Source organism: Ursus arctos, unplaced genomic scaffold, assembly GCF_023065955.2.
Source record: "Ursus arctos isolate Adak ecotype North America unplaced genomic scaffold, UrsArc2.0 scaffold_8, whole genome shotgun sequence".
Classification (NCBI taxonomy): domain Eukaryota; kingdom Metazoa; phylum Chordata; class Mammalia; order Carnivora; family Ursidae; genus Ursus; species Ursus arctos.
In genome coordinates, this window is record NW_026623100.1 from 15,805,244 (window position 1) to 15,831,612 (window position 26,369).

The 26,369-nt window shown below is 53.5% G+C and overlaps 1 protein-coding gene across 3 annotated transcripts in view; it reads left to right on the forward strand.

The window, feature by feature from the left end:
• Window positions 1–26,369, forward strand: part of TTC7A (tetratricopeptide repeat domain 7A) — a 115,947-nt gene that overhangs the window by 10,644 nt on the left and 78,934 nt on the right. For 2 of the 3 annotated variants that reach the window (XM_026486390.4, XM_044378210.3), the window contains exons 3-5: window positions 3,535–3,703; window positions 19,371–19,501; window positions 22,227–22,342. In XM_026486390.4, the coding sequence (XP_026342175.1) occupies window positions 3,535–3,703; window positions 19,371–19,501; window positions 22,227–22,342 (416 nt within the window). Of the gene's footprint in view, window positions 1–3,534; window positions 3,704–5,265; window positions 5,324–19,370; window positions 19,502–22,226; window positions 22,343–26,369 lie in introns of those variants that run through there. The other variant, XM_048222425.2, reaches the window with a different exon arrangement.

Below are 26,369 nucleotides of genomic sequence, written 5' to 3' on the forward strand. Positions count from 1 at the left end.
GAGCGGGGGCTGAAATACCAGGCCAAGAAGTGTGGGGCTTTTTCTGTGGGGGAAGTGTCCTGGGAGTTTAAGGATATTGCCTTTAAACTCCTCGACAGGGATTACCGTAGCTCTGGGAGGTTTTGTATTGAATTAAATAAACTAGCTGTTTGACCTGGAGCACGGCCCCTGACCTCTTGGGCCCTCCAGTTCCTCATCTGCCAATCAAAAGGGCTGGACTTGATTAGTGGGTCCCAAGCCTTTTCCCCTCAAAACCCCTTTTAATTTTGTTTCTTCTCCAGACTCCATTAACTATTTAAAAATTGTTTTTTTACAGTAAAATGACTCAGGCTTATTGTTAACACGTCATTAAATAAATGAGCAGTTTGAATAATAAATAAAAATTCTTGTTTGCCATCCCCCTGCTGACCCCCTTCCCCAGAGTTGAGCGCTGCTCACCATTTGGTGTGTGTCCCACACACCTTGCTCTGTGTTAATGAACACACACACACACACACACACACACACACATCAGGCTTTCTTCCTTACTAGAGTCATAGGATCCATATTTGACAAGAACTTTCACTTGGAGCTTTCCCCATGCCAATACTTCATTCTTTGTGTTGGCCGAATAGCATTCACATATATTATCAGGAAAACCATTTGCACGCCAAATCACATTTCTGAAGAACAAATTTTACTGTGCTTTAATAATCAAGGACATACACGGGCACCAATAACACTCAGATAGTCACGGTTATCCAGGCCAAACCCAAAAACTTGACGTTGATTAGGTACAATGAAATATTCAAAGTAGTTTGTGGGATTCTCTGTCTTACCCCCAAGGCCATGGTGTGGCTGGGGGACTGTCTCTCCTGGCAGCAGATGAAGCCCCAGCCGGAGTGCGGGGTATCCTCGGTAGCTTTGATGAGATAGGGGGAGAAGTGGTCCTGAGGCCCATCCTCAGGGCAGTTTGGAACTTCCTCCTGTGATCTCTAAGATCCCATCTAGCTCCGTTCTAACTTTTTTTTTTTTTTTAAGATTTTATTTATTTATTTGACAGAGAGAGAGAGACAACCAACGAGAGAGGGAACACAAGCGGGGGGGTGGGAGAGGAAGAAGCAGGCTCCCAGTGGAGCAGAGAGCCCGATGCGGGGCTCGATCCCAGGACCCCGGGATCACGCCCTGCGCCGAAGGCAGACGCTTAATGACTGAGCCACCGAGGCGCCCCTCAGTTCCAACTTTTGCTGTAACTTCAGTTGTGTTCCCCGCCCCCCTCCCCCCCCCCTGCTCCCCTGCCCTCCCCCGCCCCCTCCCCAGCACCAGGCATTGTACCATCTCATTGGTCCTCTCAGTAACCTGCTGCGGAAGTTACTGTTCTCCCCATTTTCCAGGTGAAGAAACTGAGACCCAGGAAAGGTTAGTCATTAAGCCAACACTTAGCCAATTCTGTCCAGTAAGGACATTAAAACAAAACAAAAAAAGCAAAAAAAAAAAAAAAAAACCCAAAGCAAAACAAACAAACAAACAAACATCCCACCCAACAGCAGGAAAACTGTACAATCTTCTTTGGTCATCACTCCATAAAAGAGGAAACTCTCCACACGAAAAAGCAGGACAGATAGGCTTTCAGGAGTAAGGGAAGCTCTTTAAGTAGTGTAAATTTAGCATATGAAGCACTCACATTGTCCTTAATTTTTCCCCAGCTTGGTGGAAGCTCTGTTGTCAGCTGCCATTGGTCCAGCAGGGACACTAGGAGCTACACCCTGTTATCACACCCTGAAGTGTGTCCTGAGCGCAGCTGCCCTTGTCCACATTTACAGTGGACCAGGATAATACTGATAATGACTCATGCCCCATGTTTATCTAACTCCTTTCCAAAGAAAAGTTCAAAGCTCTTTTCTGGACTTGCGTTGCTCTGATGCTCTTGGCATTGTTGTGATGGGAGGTGAGGGGTGGGTGTCACTGTCTCACCCTCACCAATGGTGAAAATGAGCCCGGGCAGTGAGAAAATGGGCCTGTGGCTTGAAACCAATATGGGGCACAGCAGAATCTTTGCCCAGCTAGGGGAGACCGTGGGCCACAAGGTTCTGGGAGTACGTAATTTGTGGCCCTAGTGGAGGGAGTAGGTGGCCCATTTGGGGAGACTAGCAAATGCACTTGACATAGTCAGCCTTGGAGAGCTGTCCCATAGTCAGAGCAGGTCAGGCCCACAGGGGCTGAGAGGGTCCACTTGGCAAAGGCGTTATAGGACTTCACTAGCAGAAGGAGTCTCCTGGTATTCAGGGAGGATTCTAGGGAGAGGTGGGCCTGGGCAAGTTCCCAAAGGATGGAAGAGAATCTGGATAGACCAAAGGGAAGGGGGAGACTGTTCCAGATAGGGAGCTGTGTGCGCAAAGGCAAGGGAAAAATGTGTGTTTACAATGACCCAAACACTAGTGTGGAAGGAGACTTTGGCTTTGCTGTGTTCTCTTTCTCTTGGTTGGCTTCTGAGAGGGCGGTAGGTGGTTGGGAGTAGTGGAGGCTTTCCCTGGGACCACAGGTTCCCCAGACTGTGATCTTCCCGAAGGGAAAAAGGGGTGGCCCCTTCCAGCTGGTGACAGGCTGGGTTGGGGGCCAGCGCTGCCTCTCCAAGGAGCGTTGTGGACAGAGCTGCTGCTGGGTGGCGGGGGCCGTGCCCAGAGCCCGTCCCGAAGGGGCAGTGGGCCAGCTGAGCGCAGAGATGGAGGCAGAGGCTAGAGAAGTGGTCATGGAAAGTGGGAGATCTTGGAGCGAGGCTGGACGCACATCCAAGGGCAGGACTTTGGGGCAGGACCTACCAGACCTCCTGGGGCCCAAGGGAGGCCCTGAGAGTCTCTGTATGGGGTGAAGATTAGGGCATAAGCAGCACTGGAGAAAGAGAGGGAAGAAAACAGGTTTGAATTTAGGCACTTGACTCTGCACTTGGGGACAGTGGCCCAGGAGGCCTTGGCTCTCCTGCCCTTCCTGTGCCACTGCTGATGGGGCCATTCTCCCCACACAGGTCTGCTGTTGTGGCTGGGGCTTCAGCTGCTGGCCCCTTACCTGCACGGGTTCTTTGCACGGCCTTTCACCTCACTTTATATTTGTACAGATATGCATGTAAAGAGAAGCCCCTGCTTATGTGAGCTTCAGGCCCCACAACACTCGGCTGGGTCCCTGACTCCCCACTTGTGTTGAGAACCGGTGCGAATTCCTGAGCACCAGCCAGGGGCTGACACCTCTGGGGCTCCAGGAGAGAGAAGACCAAGCCAGTCTGCAAGCTGGCTGGAGTCTGGTTGGGGGCATAAGACACACACAGACACACAGACACACACATGCAACAATTAGGCACTCACGTAAGGTCAGTGAGAGCCATAGTGTAGGCAGGTGTGGAGAGCAGAGAGATGTCACACGTGCTTGAGAGCCAGGGAGGGCTTCCTGGTGGAGGGTCTTCGGCAAGTCGGCATGGCTCCGTGGGAGGAGGCAGGGGTTCATCCCAGGGTATGGGGGGGGTGCTTCGAGGCAGGAACCTGCTGATGGGTTTGTTCCTTTCAGCCGCAGTACCTGTGTGAGGCCATGCTGATTCAGGGCAAGCTGCACTACGTGGAGGGCTCGTACCGAGATGCCATCAGCATGTATGCACGGGCCGGGATTGATGACCTGTCCATGGAGAACAAGCCGCTGTACCAGATGCGGCTGCTGGCAGAGGCCTTTGTCATCAAAGGTAGGTGCGGGCCCAGCTGGGGCGCCGGAGGGCGCCTGCCCTGGCTCCCCACCACCATGTTCAGCTCTTTGCACTCTGGCCCCCATGTGCCAGGTGCAGGTGCCAGCCACGGCGGCGTAGATGTCGTGTTGGCAGTTGGCCTACAGGGCCAGTATCCAAGATACATAACCCCTAGTAGTGCTCGGGTGCTGACCCCTCAGGTGGACGCCAGTGGCGACCAGGCACGCCAGTGTGCGGGGGCTGATGGCAGCCAGCAGGCCAATGTCAGAGGACTCCGGTTCTCACCTTGGCTCTGTCGAGAACCAGTCACCCACCTGCACGTCCTTGGGCAAGTTACCACGTCACTTTCCTGGCCTCAGTTGACTTATGTGTGAACCAGAGTTGTAATACCTGCCCTCACAGGGTAACCACAACCAAGAGGCCTCCGCTGGGTCACGAGGTTGAGAAAGACTTAAACCACGTGCCATCCTGTTGTCAGGCTGGTGCCGGTGACTGACATTGGCTACCAGTTGGGTGCTTGATGGTATAGAGCAGACTGTCCCTCCTTGGGTATTCGTGGGTACCTGTGGGTGGCATCCAGGGATGGGCAGGTCAGAACCAATTCCCAGAGTGAGGGGTGTTCTGGTGAGGCCCCAGGCACACAGGGTCAGTGATGTAGAAATTTCATGATATGGGGCTGCGGATGGTGGCTCACATGGGATACTATTCAGTGCCATTGAACTGACCCCGAAGGGGTTACATGTTAGTAAAAGCCTGACCCCAGGCTCCTCCTTCCCTGGGTCTATGAACCCTGGGATCACAGTGACCTGAGGGGGGGCCCTTGGTGGCAATGAGGTGTCCCAGGAGCCCCTCTGCCCAGATTGTTGTCAGGAGTCTTAGATGTTTGGTCATTTCCTTATTCCAGCACCAACCAGTCCCCAGAGAAAAGTCTAGACATACTTATAGCCACATGGGGATTGGGTGTCTGAGATGGTAGAGTGTTTGTCACCTTCTTCTCTATTGTAGGTAGGGACATTCTGTCCATCTTACACATGAGGAAACTGAGGCCTAGAGAGGATACGTACCTTGCCCAGAGTTGCCCAGAGATTTGTGGTGGAACCAGGATTGGAACCTCCCCTCTGTCTCCTTAGGGTCCCAGGGGACTGACTGACATCCGTGCAGTGCACAGCCTCCTTTGACCCTGCTCTTGCTTGAGGGCTGTGTGTCCACCCCTGGGTCCCTTTCCCTTTGGAGAGACAGTTCACATCATCCCAGGAAGTCTGCTGAGATTGTCACCCTGGACAGATGCAGCGTCAGTGTGTGGGAGGGCAGGGGGCCATATGGCATGATCCAGTACGTGGGACCTTCCCCTTTGCTCTCTTATCCCTTTTTCTGGGCCCCGGCGTAGGCCAGTCTTGGGGGTGTACTTCGTTTAGCGTTTGGGTCTTTTGGGCCTCTTGAAAACCACTCTGCCGTGGACTCCCCAAACCTAACACCCTTCCATGGGGGCCCTTTCCAGCACTTTTTCCTGTAGACCTGGCTCTACCTACTGCTCCCTGTTTCCTGCTCTCTACTCTTTCCAGCACGCCTCCAGCTTCTTGGGGGAACACAGTCCTGGTGGTCAGAGGTCCTGCAGGGGAGGTAAGGAGCCAAGAGCCACTGGTGTGGGCTGCTCGGTCGTGGCCTGTGTTAGCTCCCCGCCTCTCACTGACTGCGCGTGGCCTCCCATGTGCCTGCTTCCTCTCTGCTTGTCCTCCCTGTCCTGTTGCAATGACTGCACCTTGCTGCTTGGCATGCTGAGTTTGACCTGACCCTGTGTGTGCTTGAGATCATGCATGTGGCCTCCAGGGTGTGCATGATGTTGATTTTCCTGGGTTTGGGGGGACCTAGTGGGTTTTCCCATGCAGAGAGTAGGGGATGAGGCTGGTGGGTCATGGGGTTGTCTTAATCTGCTGGGCTGCCATAACAGAATACCGCAGATGGGGTGGCTCCAACTGCAGAGATTTATTTCTAAGAGTTCTGGAGGCTGGGAAGTCCAAGATCAAGGTCCCAGCAGGTTTGGTGTCTTGTGAGGGCTCTCTGCATGGGTTGCACATGGCCACCTTCTCGCTGAGCCCTCACATGGCCTTTCCTCCAACTCTCTCTGTCCTTTTCTTATAAAGCCACTAATCCCATCACCCTCATGACCTTATCTAACCCTCATTACCTCCCGAAGTCACCATCTCCAGACACCATCAGTTGGGGGTTAGGCCTACGTACGACATGTGAGCTGGGGGGAGACACACACATTCAGTCCATTGAAAGGATGGTGGTGGCAGAAGGCCAGAGAATTCACAGAGTAATAGTTACGAATCCCTTGCTCTGTGCCAGGTACGCCCTGCCCTCACTGAAGCCACACGGTAACCCTGAGTAGGTGTTCTTTTCGCTCCCTTATTACAGCTGAGGCATTACGGTTGACGAGGTGAAGGGACTCATGGATTTCACTGGAAATGACAGAGCTGGGATTTGAAGCTGGGCAGCCAGAGCTTGTAGATACCCCATAGGAGTGCTGCTCAGAATCCTAGATGGAGGGAGATCATAGAAGCAGTGTAGGCCAATCCCTCATGTTACAGACGTGGAAGTCGAGGCGGACGGAAGTGGAGTGCCTTACCCAAGACAGCAGTCAGCTTGTGTTTGAACCAGAATGCTCTACCCGAGGCAGGCTCGCACCTTCAGGCTCTGTCCATCTCCAGGTGGCCTTGCCCCGGAGCCTGCTGGACCAGGCTGTTACACCAAGCTTCTTTACCATTTTGTGCTGGGTTCTGCTTGATGGTTCCACCTTGGTACCGTCCAGCGGGGCAGGGGGTTTTCTCGGCACACCTGGCTGGAGGAAGGAGGATGGGGCCATGTGTCATGGGGGAGCCTGAGCTGGGCAGGCCTGGAGGCTTAGTGGGGGATGTGTGTGGGTATCTCCAGTGTGGAGCTCCTGTTCTTGTTAGGGGAGTTGGGAGCGGGCTCGGGGCCCAAAAGACATAAGAATACGTGCATCTCACCCACTTTCTCCTTCATGGCAGAGGGACCTGGCAGTGTGTCCTTCTGAGGCATCACTCACAAGGCCTAGGCCTTTCTCTGAAGTCGGAGACGTGAACTAGACCAGAAGATGCTTTCTGATTCTCAGGGAGGGCCCTAGACACCAACGGAGGTGTTCGAGAGAAGGGGCCCTTGCAGTAGGCTTGGGTTTCTCTCGTCTGGAATGCAGAAACGGTACCTGCGTATGTGTGTGTATCGCATGGGGCTTCCACAACCCTCCAGCTTCCGTAAGGGTTTCATCCTCTTCTTTACTCTATGAGGGGGGAGGCAGTTGTGATGCCCATTCTATGGATGAAGAAATTGAGGCTTGTCCAAGGTCATGAGGCCTATAAGTAGCAGAGCTTAGATTGATGGCCAGGTGGCTGTGACACAGGAGCCCGCCTGGGGGGCAGATTACAGTTACCACTGAGACAGGTTCACGCAGACAAGGAGAGTATGGGTGGTCCGGGAGCCCCTGACAAAGGAGAGGTTCCCAGCAGTTCCTGTAGAACCCAGGGGCCAGCCAGGAGGGACGATGCCTATGGGCACTGTGCTTCTGTCCCTGAGGGTGGCCCACAAGGGAGCCTACCTGGGCCTTGGTCAGATGGGGGGCTTCAGCCTCTCCTGGCCTCCGTTAGCCCTGGGTTGACTAGGAGCTGCAGCCCCCGGTGAAGCCTTGTACCACCGCCCTGTGGGCCCTCTCAGTGCAGAAGCAGCCCGGAGCAGTGGTGTTGCTGGGCGACTTGGTCAGAAAACTTCCTTTTCTGTGTCGACATCAGTCACCGTGTTCTGGAGTGGCAAGTCTGCCGCTCTCCCACCCTGTTCCCCAGGCCCTGCAGTGGCCCCCTTGTGACTTCTGCCGGCCCCCCGCCCCCTGATCAAGCATGTCAGACCAGGGGAAAGCCTTGGGAAAGGCAATGTTCCCAGCCCATTCCAGGTACAGATGATAGATATCTATTTTATTTTTAAGATTTATTTATTTATTTGAGAGTGAGCACGGTGGGGTGGGGGAGAGGCAGAGGGAGGGGTCGAGAGAAACTCAAGTAGACTCCACGCTGAGCGCGGAGCCTGATGCGGGGCTCCATCTCACGACCCTGAGATCATGACCTGAGGCGAAACTGTGAGTGAGACGCTTGACCCCCTGCGCCCCCCAGGCGCCCGGTAGATATCTGTTTTTCATGGTGTTGCCCCACCACCATCTTGGTTTGTTTTGGGAGAACATCTTCCATTTATTTTGTATTGAAGAACAATCAAGAAGAATTTGGTTTCGAGGCCCTTCTCAGAAGGTCTGTCCGCAGTGCCGCCTGCCCTTGTGAAGCCCTTGGCGGAACCCGTCTTGATTCTGTGTGCTCGTGGCTGCCCGCCCCGCTGAACTGGAAGATCCTGGGGGACAGGTGGTCATTTCTTCTGCACCCCCAGTCTTCTCTCCCTCTTCTCCCTTCCTGGAGCCATTCACACTCCAGCTGAGTGAGGTCTGCCCCTGGTGTCCCACGTGGTCTACAGAGTTCTGCCCTTTGCCTTTTCTTGAGCTGCTGTTCGTGCCCAACAGGCCCGTTCTTTATTTACTCTGCACAGAGATGGCCCTGACTCCCTGCAGGCACAGTTCAGGTGCCCCCTCCACCAGCAGGCTTCCCTCGGTGATAGCTGCAGCCTATAGCGTTCTCTTTCTCCTTCGAGATCATTGGACCTTGACCCGGTCTCCCCAGTTCGAAGTCAGTACGTTCTTCCTGCCAGGCATCTGGTCTCTGGTCGTTGTACCCCTCATGGTCCCTGGCCCGTGTCTTCCTGGAGAAAGTAAAATTTGCCAGCAGTCGATTCAGCCCGCACCTGCCAGGGATGCCCACATGAACAGTTAGGGTCCCTTCCCTTGAGGGGAACGGCAGTCAGGTGAGCAAAGTCTGTGCTGGTGTGACATGGCTCTGGGAGAAGCAGCCGCTCTGGAGGAGGGGCTAAGCCTGCGGTAGCCATGGCCAGACTCATGAGTCACAAGCTCTAACTGGTGCCACTCTTTCCTGTCCAGTCCCTGAGCAGACAGGGCACAATGTCAGTGGAGTCGACCATTTGGGAAAATCAGGAAATGGAAACATCCCAGAGGGGGCTGTCTGTAGCTTATTTCTGTGGCCTGCCGGGGGCAGGGCAGTGAACTTCCTGCTGGCCATGGTGCCCCACTTCTGTGGGGAGCTCTGCCTTCACACCTGAGAGGGGCATTTGCAAAGTCCCCTCTGGGGCCTCCGCTCCTTAGCAGCCCACTTCCAAATGGGGGTAACATGCCTGGGATCGCCTTAAGAGTTGAGCGGTCTGAGGCCTTGTTTTCCAGGCTTGGGGTCGGTCTGACTCTAATGCTCTCCAGAAGAACCTCGTAATAAGGCTTTGGACATTTGGCGTCAGATCATCTCCATGGATGAGAAACTAGCACCAGAGGTTTTATTGACACAAAACCATTGGCTCTAGATCTAGGCCTAGAGGTTTCTGTCTCTGCAGCAGGCCTCAGGGTCCCTGTCAGCCGCCAGCCCACAGTTTAGTGGGTAAGCAGTGGGCTGGGCCAGGGAGTGCTCACACCTCTGGCCCACAAGCTGCATGTAGCCCTGTAGCAACACACGAGAGCCACAGCACAGGGTCCTTGTGAAATCCTGGGGGATCAGGCCTTTCCCAGGCCCCAGCCTTAGGTCTCGATAGTATCTCATCTTTCTGTCTCCTACGGCACTACCTTCAGCAGGAGCGGAGAATTTCCAACCCAGAGGTGCCAGGGTGGCTTGGTCACTTAAGCGTCTGACTCTTATAACAGCTCAGGTCTTGATCTCAGTGTTGTGAGTTCAAGCCCTGTGTTGGACTCCATGCTGGGCGTGGAGCCTACTAAAAAAAAAAAAAAAGGAATTTCCAACCCTGATTAACCTGACTTGACCCTCAGCCACCTTGGATTATTGTCCGAAAGCAAAACAGGCCCCTTAACAAAGCTGCATTGTCCAGAGGCATTGCCAGGAGTGAAGCTTGCCCCTTTTTTTGTAGGCTTTACTGTGGACCCTAGGAAGTATCCAACATAGGCTAATATCCTGAAATGTTCTACCAGATGCCCTAAAGCTACAGCCTGCATCTCAAGACAAAATAGGCTGCATTTCAACGGGCACTACTGCTGCTGGGTATCTAGAATTCCAGTTTCTTAGTTGGGAGATGGTAAATCCTCACTCATATCTGACCTTAACTCAGCCAGGCTTACACTTCAGAAATTGCCCCCTCTGACATCATGCTTCTGGGGATCAGTTTCCATATAATCAGACTTAGGGTTCTAATGACAAAAATGCAACTCCAACTAGCTGGAAAAGCAACAACAAAAGGGAGGCAGGCGCTGTAAATGTATACACCCATGTAACTAGAAAGTCATTGGGGGTAGGTGAGCATCAGGAATAGCTGGATCTAGGGGCTCCTTGTGTTGATGTCTTTCTCAGCAGCTCCAGGTATACATGGTTCTGCGCATAGCACTTAGAATCACAGGAGGAGAGAGTGCCTCATTGACCTGGCTTGGTCTCGTGCCTACCCTGGAACCAGTTACATTTACCAGCATCTAGGTTTCTAGGTTGGTGCTAGAGATGGGATTTCTCCACCTGAATCTTGTGGACTGAGTTGGAGGGATGGTTCCTCAAAGGAAAATCAGGGTGCTGTTACCAAAGTAGGTGAAAGGTATGCAGGGCAGAATCCCAGGGCTCAGGCAGCACCGCCTCACCCCACGTTACACCAGTAGTGACTGGGTCAGGATTACCGGGCCAGGATGTGAACTCAGACTCTCTCTGACTCCAGCATTTGGGATCATCCCTGATGCCCAAAAAGTACTTGTTGGATTGAATCACTCTGTTGCAGAGAGTGAAGTGATGAGCCGTAGCCAGTTGTGGAGCTTTTCCAGGTTAGCTTGGAGGGGAACCTGAACTGAAGGAGGAATCATCTGCAGATGAGTTGAAGAAGTGCCTTCCAGGTAAAGGAAAAGTCCAAAGAGAAGGCCCAGGAGAAATGGAGGTGACTTGCTGAGAGGTGGGGTGTGATCACACCTTCTTAGAGCAAAGGGTGGGGACAGGTGTGAGACTGACTGGGAAATGAGGGGGCGTTGAGAGCCTTGCAGTAAAGCTCAGGGTGTCTCTCTGCTGGTGTTCTAGAACTTTGGCCCTCGGTAGCCCCGCTTTGATGGGCTGGCAGGAGCTCCAGGGCCAACATGTCAGGCTCACCCGGCTCAGCCCCACAAGCCACGCTGTCACTGTCCACCTCTCAGAGGGCTGTTCCATGGCAAACGGCTGCCTCTCCCCTCAGGCCTGTGTCACTTCCGTTTCTCTGACACTAGCTGTGTGTGGTAACATGTGAGGGAGGAATGACCCCCCATTTCTCCAGCCACGAGTCCTGCCCTGTTTCCCTCTCACTCACAGCCCAGCACCAGGGGGGCCGCAGTCCATGCTCTGGAGAGGCTTGCCTGCCGGCTAATGGGTAGAAGACAGGCCTGGCTATGGGGCAGAATGGCCTCGGTTCTCACCAGATACCACAGCTAGGTGCTGAATGGGGAAGGTGCTGTGGAGAGTAAAAATGTGAGAAAAAACCCGAAAACGTTTAGCAACTGTAAGAATTATGATCCACAAATTCTCTTTTCCTCTCTCCTCGAGTTTTGTTTTTGTTTTTCTGTTCTATTTTGGTCAAGGCAACCTCAAGCTATTCTGCTCTCACCTGGGAACTTATGGCTTATTGAAACTTTGAAAATAAAGACACCAGGCTGTTCCTCGGGCAGGACATAGTGGCATATTTGGTTTGGGTTTTTTTTTTTTTTTTTTTTTTTTTTAGTTCTGGTATGGCAGGAATTAGCTGTTGATTTTGGCTTGCTTTGCAAAGGGGCGTGGGTCGCTGGCCTTGTGGGGAAGCAGGTCAGCACTCTTGGCACTGCTGCCCTGCCCCACACTGCAGTCCTGGGAGTGAGGGCCTGGTCTCCAGAGGGGGAGGAACAAGTGGAGGGGAATGCTGCCGGGGCATCTTAGAGAAGGGGCTAGGCGTATTCTTTGTGTATGCACCTGGCCTTCACTGAGTGCCTTCCTGGGCCAGGGGTGTGGAGTGTAGGCAGGCTTTGAGGGGTGCATTTGAGTCACCAGCACCGACACGAGGGCCCATCCCGTTGCAGGGTGGATGGCTATAACTCAGCCATCATATGCTCGTGTAAAAAAGGTGGGCCACCAGGGGCTGGCCAGAAGTCTGAGCCCCTGTGGGGCTCACAGCAGGTAAGGGGAGACACAGGGAGTCTGGGCCGAGACAGCAGACAGTGTTGAAGCCAGAAGACCTGGATCTAGCCTGAACTCTGGCACTTTTAACGGAGGGGTGTTGGAAGGATTCTTTCCTCCTTGAATCAGAGCTTTCGTTTGTCATTCCAGGGGAGGCCCAAACCCCTTCCAGAGAGATCACCATGAGCCCCACTTAATATTCTCTTAGAGCATGTGTTCTGATCTATATAATATCATGGAATTTCAGTTTCACGGTCCTCCATGAGTTGGGCAGTGGTAGTAATTCCATTTTGTGTTTCAGGAAACCAAGACTTAGATCTCTATAAACGTTTTGGGTATATCCTTCCGGTCTTTTTTCCTGTAGATGTATATGTTTGTTTGTTTTTTAAGCAAAAATGAATTCATAGAATCATATTTTATAATCTGTTTTCTAAAGTGAGTATTTTATGAGCCATTTTCCAATACATGTCTACATCACTGCTCAAAGCTTCATATCATCGCATTGTAAGAATCTACTGTAATTTAGCAAACTTGTCCCCTGTTATTGGAACTGTACGTTAAATCTCATCTTTTTGCCATTATAAACAGTGCTGCCGTGATATCTTGGAAACTAAATTTTTGCATATGTCATTAATTTTTTAGTGATAAATTCCTAGAAGTAAAGTTACTGGATCAAAGCGTATGTACTTTTTGGAGACTGGCGTATGGAGTCAAAGTGTCTGCTTTCCCTTCTTTTTCGTTTTTTAAATTGGTAAAATATACAGACACATAAAAAGGTGCTCAACATCACTGATCATCAGGGACATGCAAATCAAAACCACAGTGAGAGATCACCTCACACCTGTGAGAATGGCCAAAATCAACAACACAAGAACCAACAGGTGTTGGCGAGGACGTGGAGAAGAAGGACTTCTTACCCTGTGGGTGGGAATGCAAGCTGGTGGCAGCCACTGTGGAAAACAGTGTGGAGGTTAAAAGTTAAAAACAGAGGGGCGCCTGGGTGGCACAGCGGTTAAGCGTCTGCCTTCGGCTCAGGGCGTGATCCCAGCGTTATGGGATCAAGCCCCACGTCAGGCTCCTCCGCTGTGAGCCTGCTTCTTCCTCTCCCACTCCCCCTGCTTGTGTTCCCTCTCTCGCTGGCTGTCTCTATCTCTGTCAAATAAATAAATAACATCTTTTAAAAAAAAAAAAAGTTAAAAACAGAATTACCCTACCATCCAGTAATCACACTACTGGGTGTTGACCCAGAAGACAGAAAAACACTAATTCAAAGGGATATACACTCCCCCATATTTATAGCAGCAAGATACGGAGCAGCCAAGATACGGAGCAGCCCAAGTGCCCATCCACTGATGAATAGATAAAGATGGGGCGTATAGGTACAATGGAATGTTAGTCAGCCATAAAAAAGAATGAAATCTTTCTATTTACAACAACATGGGTGGAGCTAGGAAGTACAATGCTAAGCGAAATACGTCAGAGAAAGACAAATACTGTATGCTTGCACTCATATGTGGAATTTAAGAAACAAACAAAAAGAATGAGCAAAGGAAAAAAAAAAAGGGAGAGACAAACCAAGAAACAGACTCTTAACGATAGAGAACAAACTCAGAGTTACCAGAGGGGAGGGGGAGTAAGGAGTGTGTCGTGATGGGCCCCAGGTGACGTATGGAGGTGTTGAATCACTGTTGTACACCTGAAACTAAGACTGTAGGTTAAAACACTGGTAAAATATATATAACACAAATTAAGCATCTTAACTAGTTTTTAAAAGATTTTATTTTTAATTGTGGTCCAATACATGTAACATAAAATTCGCTATCTCGCCCACTTCTAAGCGTACATACAGTTCAGTAGGGTTACAAACAGTCAGTGCAGCCAGTCTCCAGAACTCTTTATGTTGCAAAACCCCCACTCCGTAGGCACTGCGCATCTCGCCGTTTGCCCTTCTCTGCAGCCCCTGGCAACTGCTGCTCTCCTGTCTCCAGGAATTGGCTACTTAAGTTCTCCACGGAAGCGGAATCATACACTATTTGTCTTTTTGTGACTGGCCTATTTCACTTAGCGTAATGGCCTTAAGGTTTATCGATGTGGCCTATGGTAGGATTTCCTTCTTTTTGAAGGCTTAATAATATTCCATTGTATGCATGTGTCACATTTTCTTTATCCGTTCATCTATCAGTGGATTCTTGGGATGTTTCTACCTTTAGCCTATCGTGACTGATGCTGCCGTGAACATGGGTGTATGAATACCTCTTTGAGACACTCCTTTCAGTTCTCTTGGGTCTACACCCAGAAGTGGACTTGCTGGGTTCATAAGGTGATTCTGTGTGTAATTTTTTGAGGAACTGTCACTGCTTGCCACAGCGGCTGTACCATTTTGCACTCCCACAATGGCCTGCTTCGGAGTGTGATTTATAAGGGTTCTTCCCTCCCTGGCATGAGGCTTCCTCCCTGACGGCTGAAGTGATGACTTGCATTTCTTCTTCTCCTTCCCCCCAACCCAGGTACCTAACTCTGGGCTTTGTCTTCTGTGGGTGCCTTGTGTCCTTGGACCAACTGGGTAGGAGGGGATGGAGGGGTCCACCCAACTGGAAAGTTCCATTGCGGAGGAAACGTTGTGCTCTCCACCTCTGCATCGAGGGCCCAGGGCTCCAAGGGCGGGGCTTCTTGGAAAGACGCCCATCTGTGATGTGATGAGTCATCTTAGCCTGAAGAGGCAGGGACCAGCCTGCTGCTGAGCCCAGGGCTAAACCAGATCAGCTTGCCTCCAAACCAAAAGTTCCGACTTACTGAAAAACCAAGCAGTCTTCTTGAAAGGGGCCCTCCCTTGGCTCGTAGGGCTGCGTGTTTTCACAGAGAGGCCCCTTTGCCAGTGGGATCAAGAGGCAGTGCCCTGTGCTTCCTGGCAGCCCCTGGCTTCCTGCCCACTCACAGGGCTGTGTGACAACCACTGGGGTCCTTTTAGGGGCTGGGCTCAGGAGCAGCCCGTGTCATCTTGGATCTAGTGTTGTGGTTTGGCCACTGGTGCAGAAACGCTCACGGGGCAGAGGGTGAAGGGACCCGAGGGTTGGAGGGCCCGGTGGGTTTCCCATCAGATATTTGTGGACAGGAAAATGGACCTTCATGGGTGTCAAAAAGCAAACGTAAGGTCAAGAAACCCCTTTTTATGGGCAGAACTGGATGACTAGACTGTGACCGTCATTAGGAAAAGTCACTGCCAGCTTAGGAAGCTTTTTGGTCTTACGTATATTGGGGATTGTTTCATAGAGGACCACCTTAGTGACCATAGCACTTGTACCTTGATCTTGTAGTTTTCTGCTCTCACAACTGCTTCCTTCCCGGAAGGCATCCTGTCCGTTATTTTTGATGAATTTTCATACAGTGAGGTACACTGATCTTAGGTGTATAATTTGGTGAGTTGGACAGATGTAAACGCCCACGTAACCAATACCCCAGTAAAGACAAAGAACATTGCCGTCACCCCCAGAAGTTTCCCGCAGGCCCTTTTCCACTTGGTTCGCTCTGCACCCCCATCCTCAGCCCCCGGGCAATGACTGGTGATTGGTTGGTTTCTGTTACTACAGGTTATAATTTTGCCCTTTTTTGGACGCCATGTAAGTGAAATCCTGTAGCACGGACGTCTTTGATATCTGGCTTCTTCTGCACACCTTGATTTCTTGGAGATTCATTCATGGTGTGTGTATATCAAGAATTTGTCCTTTACTAACATAATTAAAAAACATTAAAAAAAAGAATTTGTCCTTTAGTGTATGTCTGAGTGGTGTTCCATTGCATGAATATGCCACAGTTTGCCTATGAATTCAGCAAACACCATTTTGTAAGTGGAGCAGGAGAAGGCCCGCGGGCTGTCTCCTCAGCCTAAGTGAGCGGGTGCATTCAGCTCCATACCCAGCCGCTCACCGGTCAGCAGGCCCTGCTCTCACTGGGTGCCAAGAGCAATCAGGAATGGGCAGAGAGGATGGTTCCAGGGAAGGAAAAAGGCATATGCAGAGGAGATGCAGGGAAAATGTGCTGCTGGTTCTGAGATCAGGAGACTTAAGAAGGCTTCAGAGAGGGGGTGGTTTTGCTGTGAGTCTTCCAGGAGGATGGGACTGAGAATTTCCGGAGAAGCATGGCAGAGAGGCCGCTGCTGGGCGCGGAGGGAGCACATGAAGCAATGGACAGTGGAGGCCCCCCTGGCACATGTTACTCGATTCACCACTTGCGGTGGCCAGCCCCCTGGAGGCAGCCTGAGCCGTCGGGCGGCTGGCGTCATCCACCCCAGGTCTGGGTGCAGCTGTGGGGCAGGGAGGAGCCCAGCCAGCAGCGTGTGTCTCGGGGAAACCACAGAGTACCTGTGTTGAAATGTCCACTGTAGGCCTTCTGGAATGGCTGTGATTGGTCTCCCAGGCCGGGCCTTGGAACAGTTGGTTTGTCCCACCTTCGTCCAGGGTGGGCAGGCCCCGCAGCTGGCGAGGAGGGGCAGGGAGGGGCAGGGCCAGCACCCGTGGTGAGCAGGGGTGCCTGCCTTCTGCCTTCTTTCTGCGTCTCCTCCAGGACTCCCACTATCCTCCGCCCCGTTTAACGCTTGCGAGTGAAGAGCTCTTCCCTCCTGGTCATGAGTCATTTGGCAGGAGGCCTGTTGACACTCGGTGACCATGGTCACTGAGTCTTTGTGTCGAGCAAGGTCCTTCACATTCTATGCCTGCCTTCACCTGGGCCGAGTCACCCCAACCTTCGGCCCCGTTCACGCCCCAGCCTGGCAGAGGGCAAGGTCACTAATGAGTGACCCATATGAGTTGGGATCTAGCCAAGAAGAACGGTAATTCCTTACCTTGTATTTGCAGGGCACTTTGTACTCTCTCAGGCAGGATCGGGCTTGCCATTTCTTCCGCCAGCTGGCCAGTGCTTGCTGAGTGCCTACCGTGTGCCAATCGGTAGAAAGATGAATGTGAGATGGTTGATGCCTTTAAAAGCGTACAGTCTGGCTGGGCAAGCGTGTGAAGAAATACGTGTGAGGAAACGTGGGGTAGGAGTATGTCCAGCATAGACTTGGGGCCCCAGGAGGGAATGGTTGGTCATACCAGGGTGTAGTAGGAGGGGCTCCATAGAGGAAGCAGCGCTCAGAGGGGCAGAAGATAAGAGGTGATTCGGGGTGGACTTGGGGGATTAGGTGGGGGGGTGCATTCCAGGCAGGAGGAACAACGGGAACAAGGTCAGCAGTTGGAAAAGGTTGGTGTGGACGCAGCAGCTGCGGTGTCGTAGCTCGGGCTGCTATAACGAAGTCCAGACTGGGAGGCTTATGCATGGCACACGTTTATTTCTCACCGCTCCGGAGGCTGCAAGTCTGAGACCAGGGCACCGGCACGGTTGGTTTATGGTGAGGGCCCTCTTTCGGGTTGCAGGCTGCTGCCTTCCTGCTGTGATCACATGGCAGAAGGGGTGAGGCAGCTCTCTGCGGTCTCTTTTATAAGGCTACGAATCCCGTTCATCACCTCCCAAAGACCCCTGCCTCGAATACCATCACCTTGGACGCTAGGTTTTCAACATAGGACCTGGGGGCCGGGGGCACAAATATTCAGCCTGTAGCACATGGCGAGAGCACCAAGGATGGCCCAGTAACAGGGATGGAATCCTACAGGGGCTGGTATGGACCACCAGGAGTTTGGACCTCACCCTGTAGCACTGGGGACCCCTGAAGGGTTGAAGCGGTGGATTTCTGGAAGGATCACCCTGGGAGCAGTGTGCAGGCTGCATTAGAACAAGACTGGAGGCAGGGAGGCCAGGGAGGCTGATGTGGTCATCCACTCGAGAAGGAAAGCCTAAAACGAGGGAGGCAGAGATGGGGAAGGGAAGTGTTGGGGGCATGGTCGTCAGTTGGCTGTTGGGGCGCAGGGCAGGAGAGAGTTGGGGGCTCTATTCCTACAGCTCGTCCAGTAAGTTCATCCTGAGGACCTGTTGCGGCGTGTTAAGTACGGTGTGGGACGCGAGGCTGAGAGAGACCTGGATTCTGCCCGTGAGGAAGCCCCAGGCCAGGACAGCACTCTCTAGTCAGGTCTGTGTGTTAGTCACCTGTGACAGAAACACAGTTGAGGCTAACTTGACCCAAAACAGGGTGGGGTGTTACGGTCTCATATACTGGGACGTTTCACAGGGGGAGAGCCTCGGGCACGGTGCTCAGACGGTGTCGTTAGGAATCTGCCGTTTCCAGTTTTGTCTCATCTTTACTCTGAGATTCTATTTTTCCATGACCATGAATGTATTCAGTCTTTTTCTTGTCTTAAGAAAACCCAAACTAATGCAAATACAGTTGTTTTCCTTTATGGCATTCACCGCTGATAGGCGTAACAGTGCTTGCCCTTCTTGGCTTCTGACCATTTCTTTGGTTTGTTTTGTTTTTGTTTGTTTTTGTTTTTTTGTTTTTTTTTTGCTTTAGAGCAATGATTTTACTTTATTTTATTTAGGAAAATTTAATTGTGGCTAAAGAAAATAACGGAACTTCCCATTGTAAGCGTGTGTAGGTGTACAGCTCAGTCATGTGAGCTATAGTCACGTCGTGTAGCCTCATGGTAAGGCAGGCTTTCCCAAATATTCGCGGGCTGATCTCTTCCCAGCTTCCCAGCTTCCCAGCCCCAGGGGAAAGAGTACTGGTTCTGCGCCCTGTGCTCATCCTTAGCCAGTCACTGTGGCCCCAGTGATGGGTCTGCCCGGGAGCTGGAGTGGGGTCCTCGCGCTCAGAGACTGCAGGAGGGCTGTTCACAGGGAAGGCGAGGTGCTAGGGCCGGAGAACGGAAGTGGGTCCCTGGAGGGCAAAGACAGCAGCTGTCCACTTCCGGTAGGCTGACCCACGCGCCAATAACTCAGGCGAGGTAGAAAGTGATTCTGTGGAAGGGTGCCTGTCAGGTGCCGCCTAGCTGCGGCCTCTGTGGCGTGCAGATACTGGGGGCTGCAGTGGTGGTGCAGAAAGGCTCACACTTCGCCCACGTGGGGCTTTCAGCGATTGGGGGGAGCGAAGAGCTGGGCGGCAGTAGCCACAGTACAGCGTAGAAACGGTGAGCGCGGGAGGAGTGGGTGTTTCCACCCAGCGACTTGGAAGGAGGGTCAGGAATGGTTCCTGCAGGAGCTGGCCTGGAAGGGTAGGCAGGAGTTGGTTGTGGGGGTGCCACGGTGTGGTTCCTCATGCAGGGCTTGGGGTGCCTGCCGTCAGCCTGCAGCTTGACCCCAGCCACTGCCAGTACCACTGCTTTAGCTCCTCCTTCCCCGCCGTGGACCTTCCCCCCACTGTCTGCTCCTAAGCCTGGGTTTCCCGGGGTGAGCCCACCCCCAGGCCTGGGGGCAGGGCCTGGGTTGGGGGGGGCAGGACAGGGCAGGTCTGAGGTGCTATCCTCCTTCCGCAGGCCTCTCCCTGGAACGCCTGCCCAACTCCATCGCTTCCCGCCACCGCCTGACCGAGAGGGAGGAGGAAGTTATTACCTGCTTCGAAAGGGCCTCCTGGATCGCTCAGGTGTTCCTGCAGGAGTTGGAGAAGGTGAGCTGGGAATATGGCACTCTGCTTCTGGCTTCCTCCATGGGGCGCCTATCACAAAAGGCCCCACTAAGCCCATGGATCGCCCTTGTGTGTATTGGAAAAAGGCACCCTCCACCCCTCCGATGCCCCTTCGCCTCCGTGGTTGGAAAGCTCATCACAGTAGAACTATTCTCTTAGAACGAGACCTTCGTCTCCAGCAAATAGATTTAATGAACGAGTCTGCACCAGGGAGCCCAGAGCCTCCTTGGTGAGCTCGACTGGGACGACCAAATGTGACAGCCTCGCTGCACCCATTAAACTTACGTAATCCTTACCGCAGCTCTGTGAAGTAGGTATTGTATTTATCCCCGTCCAGGAGATGAGGTTTATTTTTTTTAAAGATTTTATTTTTATTTATTTGTCAGAGAGAGAGTGCACAAGCATGGGGAGCAGTAGGCAGGGGGAGAGGGAGAAGCAGACTCCCCGCTGAGCAGGGAGCCCGACATGGAGCTCGATCCCAGGACCCCGGGATCATGACCTGAGCCAAAGGCAGATGCCTCACCGACCGAGCCACCCACGCGCCCCAAGTGGATGAGGTTTAGAGAGATGAAACCATTTGCTCACCACGGTCCCTTTGGAAGAGGTGCAGCCTACCTGGTCCTTGCAGTTAGGCATCCTCCCCCACCCTCAGGTGGCCAGGGAGCTCCCTGCTGGATCCCCTCGGGTAGGGGAAGCCTTGGAGCCCATTGTCCAAGCCTTTCAGAGGCCAGCAGAAGCAAGCCAGCCGGGGTCCGGAAGTCCTCAGGCCTCCCCTTCTGCCCGCTCCCCTTTGTGGGAGGCCTGTGTGAACTGTTTGCGAGACAGCAGTTGTGGTGTTAGCAGTATGCTGTGATGTTACCCCAGTTCTTCCCTTCTGGGGGGCTGTTGGTGTAATGGGAGGAGGATAGAGAGCTCTATTTCACAAAGATACTGCAAATGGTCACTGTGTTCCTGCTTTTGTGTCAGGTAGTACTCTGAGTACTTTACAGTCATTCTCGAATTTAACCCTCACACCCACTGGCTGGGAGAGGCCCTGTTGTTCCTATTTCCCAAGTGAGAAGCTCGGGGTTGGGGAGGAGTTCAGACAGTTGCTAAGTGGCATTGGCAGGATTAGAACCCTGGGAGTGTGGCTCTGACCACTTGTGGGGGAGATGTTGGGAGTGGTGCCCAGATGTTCTGTTCAGCAGTCAGGTAATAGGTGCTGCGCACAGCAGCCTGGGGTCGGTGTCCTGAAGGAGGAGGTGGTCATGAGCTGAGAGTCAGAGTCCAGAGACATTTGAACCTCACCTACTTAGGCAAGTGCCCACATGCCACCCCAGCGCCTGTCTTGTGACAGGCCTTTTTGGAGGAGTCATCCTCAGGCCAGGCCGATTTTCCCCAGAGCAGGGTTTCTCGGCCTCAGCCCTGTGGGCATCGGGACCAGATCGGTCTTCGCTGTGTGGGGCTGCCCTGTGTATTAGCAAATGTTCTGCAGCACCCCTGGCGTCTACAGACGCCAGCAGCTCCCCGCCTCCCAGCCCAAACGTGGTGACAACCAGAAATGGCTCCGGATATGCCAAATGTCCCTGGAGGGTAAAATCATGCCCCTGTTGAGTGTCACTACCCTAGAGTCGCTCTCCCTGATTGGATTTTAGGAGGACAGGAGAAGTGGTTGGGGGACTCAGGGAAAACAGCACTCGAGCACCTTCCCTGGCAGAAGTCCACCTGGAGACTTGGCGTGGCTGAGTTGACCTCTGCTGAGGTCGCATGGATCCCTGCTGGACAGCAGTGTTTTGGGAGCCCTTCCCATTGGAATTCCATATGGTTTAGAGAAAACTTTCATGAAATAGATAGTTTCCCATTCAGTCAGAAGCCGAGGCTTTCGACTTTTAAAGGCGGTGCAGTGATGGGCGATGGGCGGTGGGTGATGGGCGGTGATGGTGTGCAGGGCTGGAATCAATGCCCTGTGGCAGGGGGCAGACAAATGGGCCCTGGGAGCTGGTTATCTTGGGTCAGGGGAGGGTGGGCGGTGGAATCCTGTGCATTTTGCTCTGTGTCCCTCCTGAGACCCAGCCCAAGCTCCAGGGAACTAAGAACCTCTCTTAAAGATAAGGTAGATGGCTCATTGATTTGTCTCGCTCGAGGGGAGGTGGCGTAGGAAAGGCAGGCCTATCTTGGTGGGGCTGCGTGATCCTCTTAGAGCTGAGGCTTGAGGACAGCTCAGTTAATAACACAACTGCTGCTCAGGTTTTCCTGGAACCTGGGGTCTTAGCCGTTGCGCTGTTCTGACAGTCCATGGTTATATGACGGGAACAGCGCCTGGTATACGGTAGGCACTCGAGGGTTTATTGAATGAAGTGAACCAAGAAGTCGTAGAAATAGCCTGAGCCTGTGACTGGCCAGACTGAAGTTTGAGGTCTAGGTGCGTGCTGGCTTTGTGACCTCAGGCACATTCCGAGCCTCAGTTTCCACATCTGTGAAATGTAGACAAAACCAGCTCTGCAGGGCCGGGTGCTGGGCAGCACTCGGATAAGGAGAGCGGGTTTCAGACGTGTGTTAAACGAAAGCAAGTTAGGTCGGGTTTGGTCTGAGAATGGCTCCCGTGCCTCTGAGGCAGCTAGGGATGTGGGCTGGTGATGGGGCTGCCTATCCCCTGGGGCTGACTCCCACCTCAGCCCCTCTGACCGAGAACTCTGAGACATGTCTCTCTCTGCGTTCCCCTTCCCAGATCACAAATAACACCACATCACGGCATCTGAAAGGCTCTCCCCCAGTCGACTATGAGCTCACCTACTTCCTGGAAGCCGCCCTCCAGAGCGCGTATGTGGCAAACCTGAAGAAGGGGTAGGTCGCTGGCAGCTGAGCGGGACCTGGACATTTCTGTCTGGGCTGGGGTGCTCCGACGGTCGTCACGTGAAGTCTGGCCTCTCTGCTGTGGGTGTGTGCCTGTGTGTGCTCCCTCGAGAGGATCGGGGGGGCTGGTGTGTTCCCGTCCTGTCGGGCTGTGGTAGGCAGAGGCCCACACCTGGGGAGGGGAGCAGTCCTGCCCCAGCTGGACCCCTGGCCTGGAGGAGGCCTGTGCGCCCCTTCTCTGTCTCCATTCTGCCCTCACTGTTAGACAAGGGGATACCGCTCGAGTCCCAGTCTTCTGCATGGTAAGAACAGGGTGGAAGGGTCCCCTACCAGGAGGCAGCTCTCAGGTGAGAATACCTCCCAGAGCTCCTGATCCATCCCAGCTGCGTGGAAAGTCAGAGGCATGATTATCATTTATTTGTATTATTTTTCGTGGCCATCCACAGCTGGGTAAGCTGCTGGCCCAGGCTTGAGTGTCACACCTTTTGTTTTTGTTGGGAGGCAGCAGTGTCCCTGTTTGGGACGTGTGGACCAGGAGGCCCAGAGGCCCAGGCGGCTTGACCCCCAAGCGTGGGGCTGGCCCAGAGCGCTGGGCTCCTCAGGCCGCGGGGACCCTGGGAAGCGTGCTGCCTGCGCGCCACCTCCACCGTCTATGCTCTTCCTTCCTTTTTTGGTTGCCGAGCTTCAGTTTCAGAGACACAGCGGCCCTGGGGGCCGGTTCCTGTTTTTGCTGCCCAGGCAGCTGCCACCTGGCTCCTCCTCCCTAGCTGCAGCCCTGCCCCCTGCCCCGGGGGTCTGCAGGTGCGGCTCTCAGGGCTGATGGGGGGTGTCCCCTTGGCGGAACCTTGGCGGGACCTTGGCGGGACCTTGGCAGCACGGGTCTGCCGCTGCCTGTTTTTGCGAATAAAGTTTTATTGGAACATAGCCATACGTACTGTTGACATACTGTCTCTCCCCCAGAGTGGAGTGGATAGCAGATCCTAAAATATTGACTCCCCAGCCCTTTATAGAAAAGTGCGCTGACTGACGCCGGCAGTGTGTTTAAGAGGCCCTCCCTCCCAAGGCCTCCTGTAGGCACGAAGGGTAGAGGTGCTCTTCTGTATGGCACAGCCTAGGAGTAGAGATTTGAGTGTCCCCTTCAGTCTTGCGTTTAACCAGTATTCATTGTCTGAATACGTGCTAAGTCTGCGTGAGGCACTTGCTAAGCGCTTGGCTTCGTGTGTATTTGGTCCTCCCAGCAGCCCTCTGCGGTAGGGGCTGTTGTTGCGTCCCCATTCTACGGGGGGACGTGGAGGCACAGAGAACTTAAGTGACCTGTCCTGGGCAGAGCCAGGATCACGCATGCGGGACCCGTTGGGCTGCCCTGCCCACAGCAGAAACCCCGGGGGTCATGAGCCCTGCTGCTGCCGCCAGGTGCTCCCGCCTCCTATGTGTGCTCCGAGTGCGCTCCAGCTTGGTAGGTGTGGCCTCAGCTTCCGGTTTGAAGAGTCTGGGGGCACCCTGCCATCTGGAGGTCGCCAAGGCAGGGTGAGGGAGTGGGAGGCCACCCAGCAGCCCTGGGCAAGTTCCTCTTTCACCCCCCACCCCCACCCCTGGCTCCGCTTCCTTCTTCGAACAGGGGGCTTCTGTTTGTCCTGCATCCGGGGGGGATGAGGGTCCAAGGAGAGGCAGGAGTGAAAAGCACCTGGAGTACTGAGCTCAGAACACAGGGGGTGTTGCTGTGAACCACCTCTCCACAGCGGTCCCCTCGGGGCTGCCTGTTCCCCTTCCCCAAACCACACTTGCTGCGGGTGTGACAGGTGAAGGTGACCGGCAAGGACAGCCAGGAGAGAGCCAGCAGTTATCAAGCACCTGCCCTGTGCGTGTGCTGAGCATACAGCCTGCTGTGAAGGAAGTCAGGTGACCCCAGGTCACTCGAGAGGGGACTGAGCCTCAACAAGGTTGAGTAACTTGCCCCACTTCACCCGCTGGGATTCCAGCTTCAGATCGGAGTAGCCTCGAAACCCATGTAATTTCCAGTTTTCAGGGAGGGGGTGGGGGAGCAGGACAGGGCCCTGGTGATGGTTGGGCTGATCCTGGCTACGCTGACTCAGGACTCTCTCTGCTCCCCTGGGACCCTGAGTCACCATCCTCAGCGGGTGGCTCCTCTTCCCGAAGCTGGTCCCACCCCTCCCCGAGGGGGCCTCTTCCTCCCTGCCTGTGTTCTGCACACTCTGGCAGTGTGTGGTGGTGCCTCCAGCAGTGGACAGAGCATTAACTAACCCTGACCCCTCCAGGAGAGCCCAAGGAATTCCAGTTACTTCTGTGCCTGTCGCTCTGCCCCCCACCCTGCCTCCTCTTTTCCTTCTGAAGCACAGAGTTTAGTCCTGAAAGACAGGATGCTGACTCTTCTCCCCCGGCTGCCCCCCCCACCCCGTGCCTCCCAAATAAAGAGCAGTGGAAACTGAAGCATTTCTTTCCAAGCAAACAGCCCAGATGTTTGAAAGCTTGAGTGTTGAGCAGCCGTCCCCGGGACGCATGGCAACAACTCAGCCCCTTTGTCCCTTTCCTGTGCCCGCGTCCAGCCCAGAGGTGGCCCGGGAATGTGACGGTATTTTTAGAGCAGGGGCTGTGGCCCCGTGTGCCTGGCTGGACTTTAAATAATTTCTTTCCCCCTTTTCTCTTAACAGTAGCTAATACTTGTTGAATACTTAGCCAGAATCCTATGAAGAAGAACTAATAATGTCCCCACTTACTGAAGGAAGGAGAGGGGAAGACACTTGCCCAGAGCCAGCAAGCCTGGTGCTGAACGGGGTCTGTCCCCCCACAGTCCCGGGCCTTGCCTACCACCCGCCACAGTGGTATGAGCTTTCGTAATTACTCACGGTCTTCCGAGTTACATCTTCCTTGGTGAATCACCAGTTCCAATGGGGTTTTTTTAAATATATTTGTTGTTGTTAGGAAGTTTAAAAAAAAAAGAAGGCACCTCGATCCAGGGTTTCTCGGGTACTGACCCGTGGACATTGCGAGCTAGATACCAGTACGGCGTAGGCTTGAGCAACATCCCTGGCTCCACCCGCGAGATGCCAGTGGCGCTTCCTGCCCCGAGTGTGACAACCAAAAATGGTCCAGACATTGACAAATGTCTTGGGTGGTGGAGGGCAAAATCATGCCCAGTGTAGAATGGCTGCCTTAGCCGAAGGTTCGAGAAGCAGACGTTCAGGAGTATATTGGGACCCCGATGTCTGATGTAGGGTCTTCTCCTCCAGGGCCACTCTGAAAAGTCTTTTAAAGATCTCCAGAGCCATTTCCTGTTGATGAAACCCCCCCACCACCTCACCTGGGGCTCTTGATGTGTTTGGGAAGGTGGTAAAACCCTTCCCCATATAAAGAGAGGTCACAGCCTAGTAAGGGGGAGGGGCTAAGGAAAAGCCCCCAGAGAGGAGCCCAAGAATTCATGTCATACATAGCCTGGCTCACCGGGCACCAGGCCCCCCACCTGACTCACAGTGTTGAAGCCGGAAGCAGGATGTGCTCCCCTCCTTCGGGAGCTCTTCCATCCCAGCACGGAGCAGACAGGGAGCAGAATGTAGCTGTCAGACATTGCTCCGTGCTGGGGAGGGAAGGGAGGCGGGGAGGCTCGGTGCTGCTGGGATAGGGTGGGCTCTTGAGGACCAGGGAGCTTCTTGTCATTAGAAGACTTCCCTTGGGCCCTGAGGAGCAGGGGGAGGTGGTGGGACCTGCTTCTGGGCAGAATCTGAGAGCTGGGCCCTGGCTGGACAGATGGCCACAAGCAGTGCCTGCTCCCAGAGTCCAACCTCCATGTGATGGTTTGACATAATTTAAAGGGTGTGGTGTGGTATTCTCCACTGTGCAAAATGGGGGGTGGGTGTTGCTTGACCTCCGACAGCTCTTCTTTTATTCTGGGCTTTGGTTGAGACTGGGCCTAAGTATTTTAGACTTAGTGTGTTTGAGGGACATTCATTTTTCCCAGGGGCCTTGCCCTATTGATGCATAGTTAATTCCCCCAACGACTCCT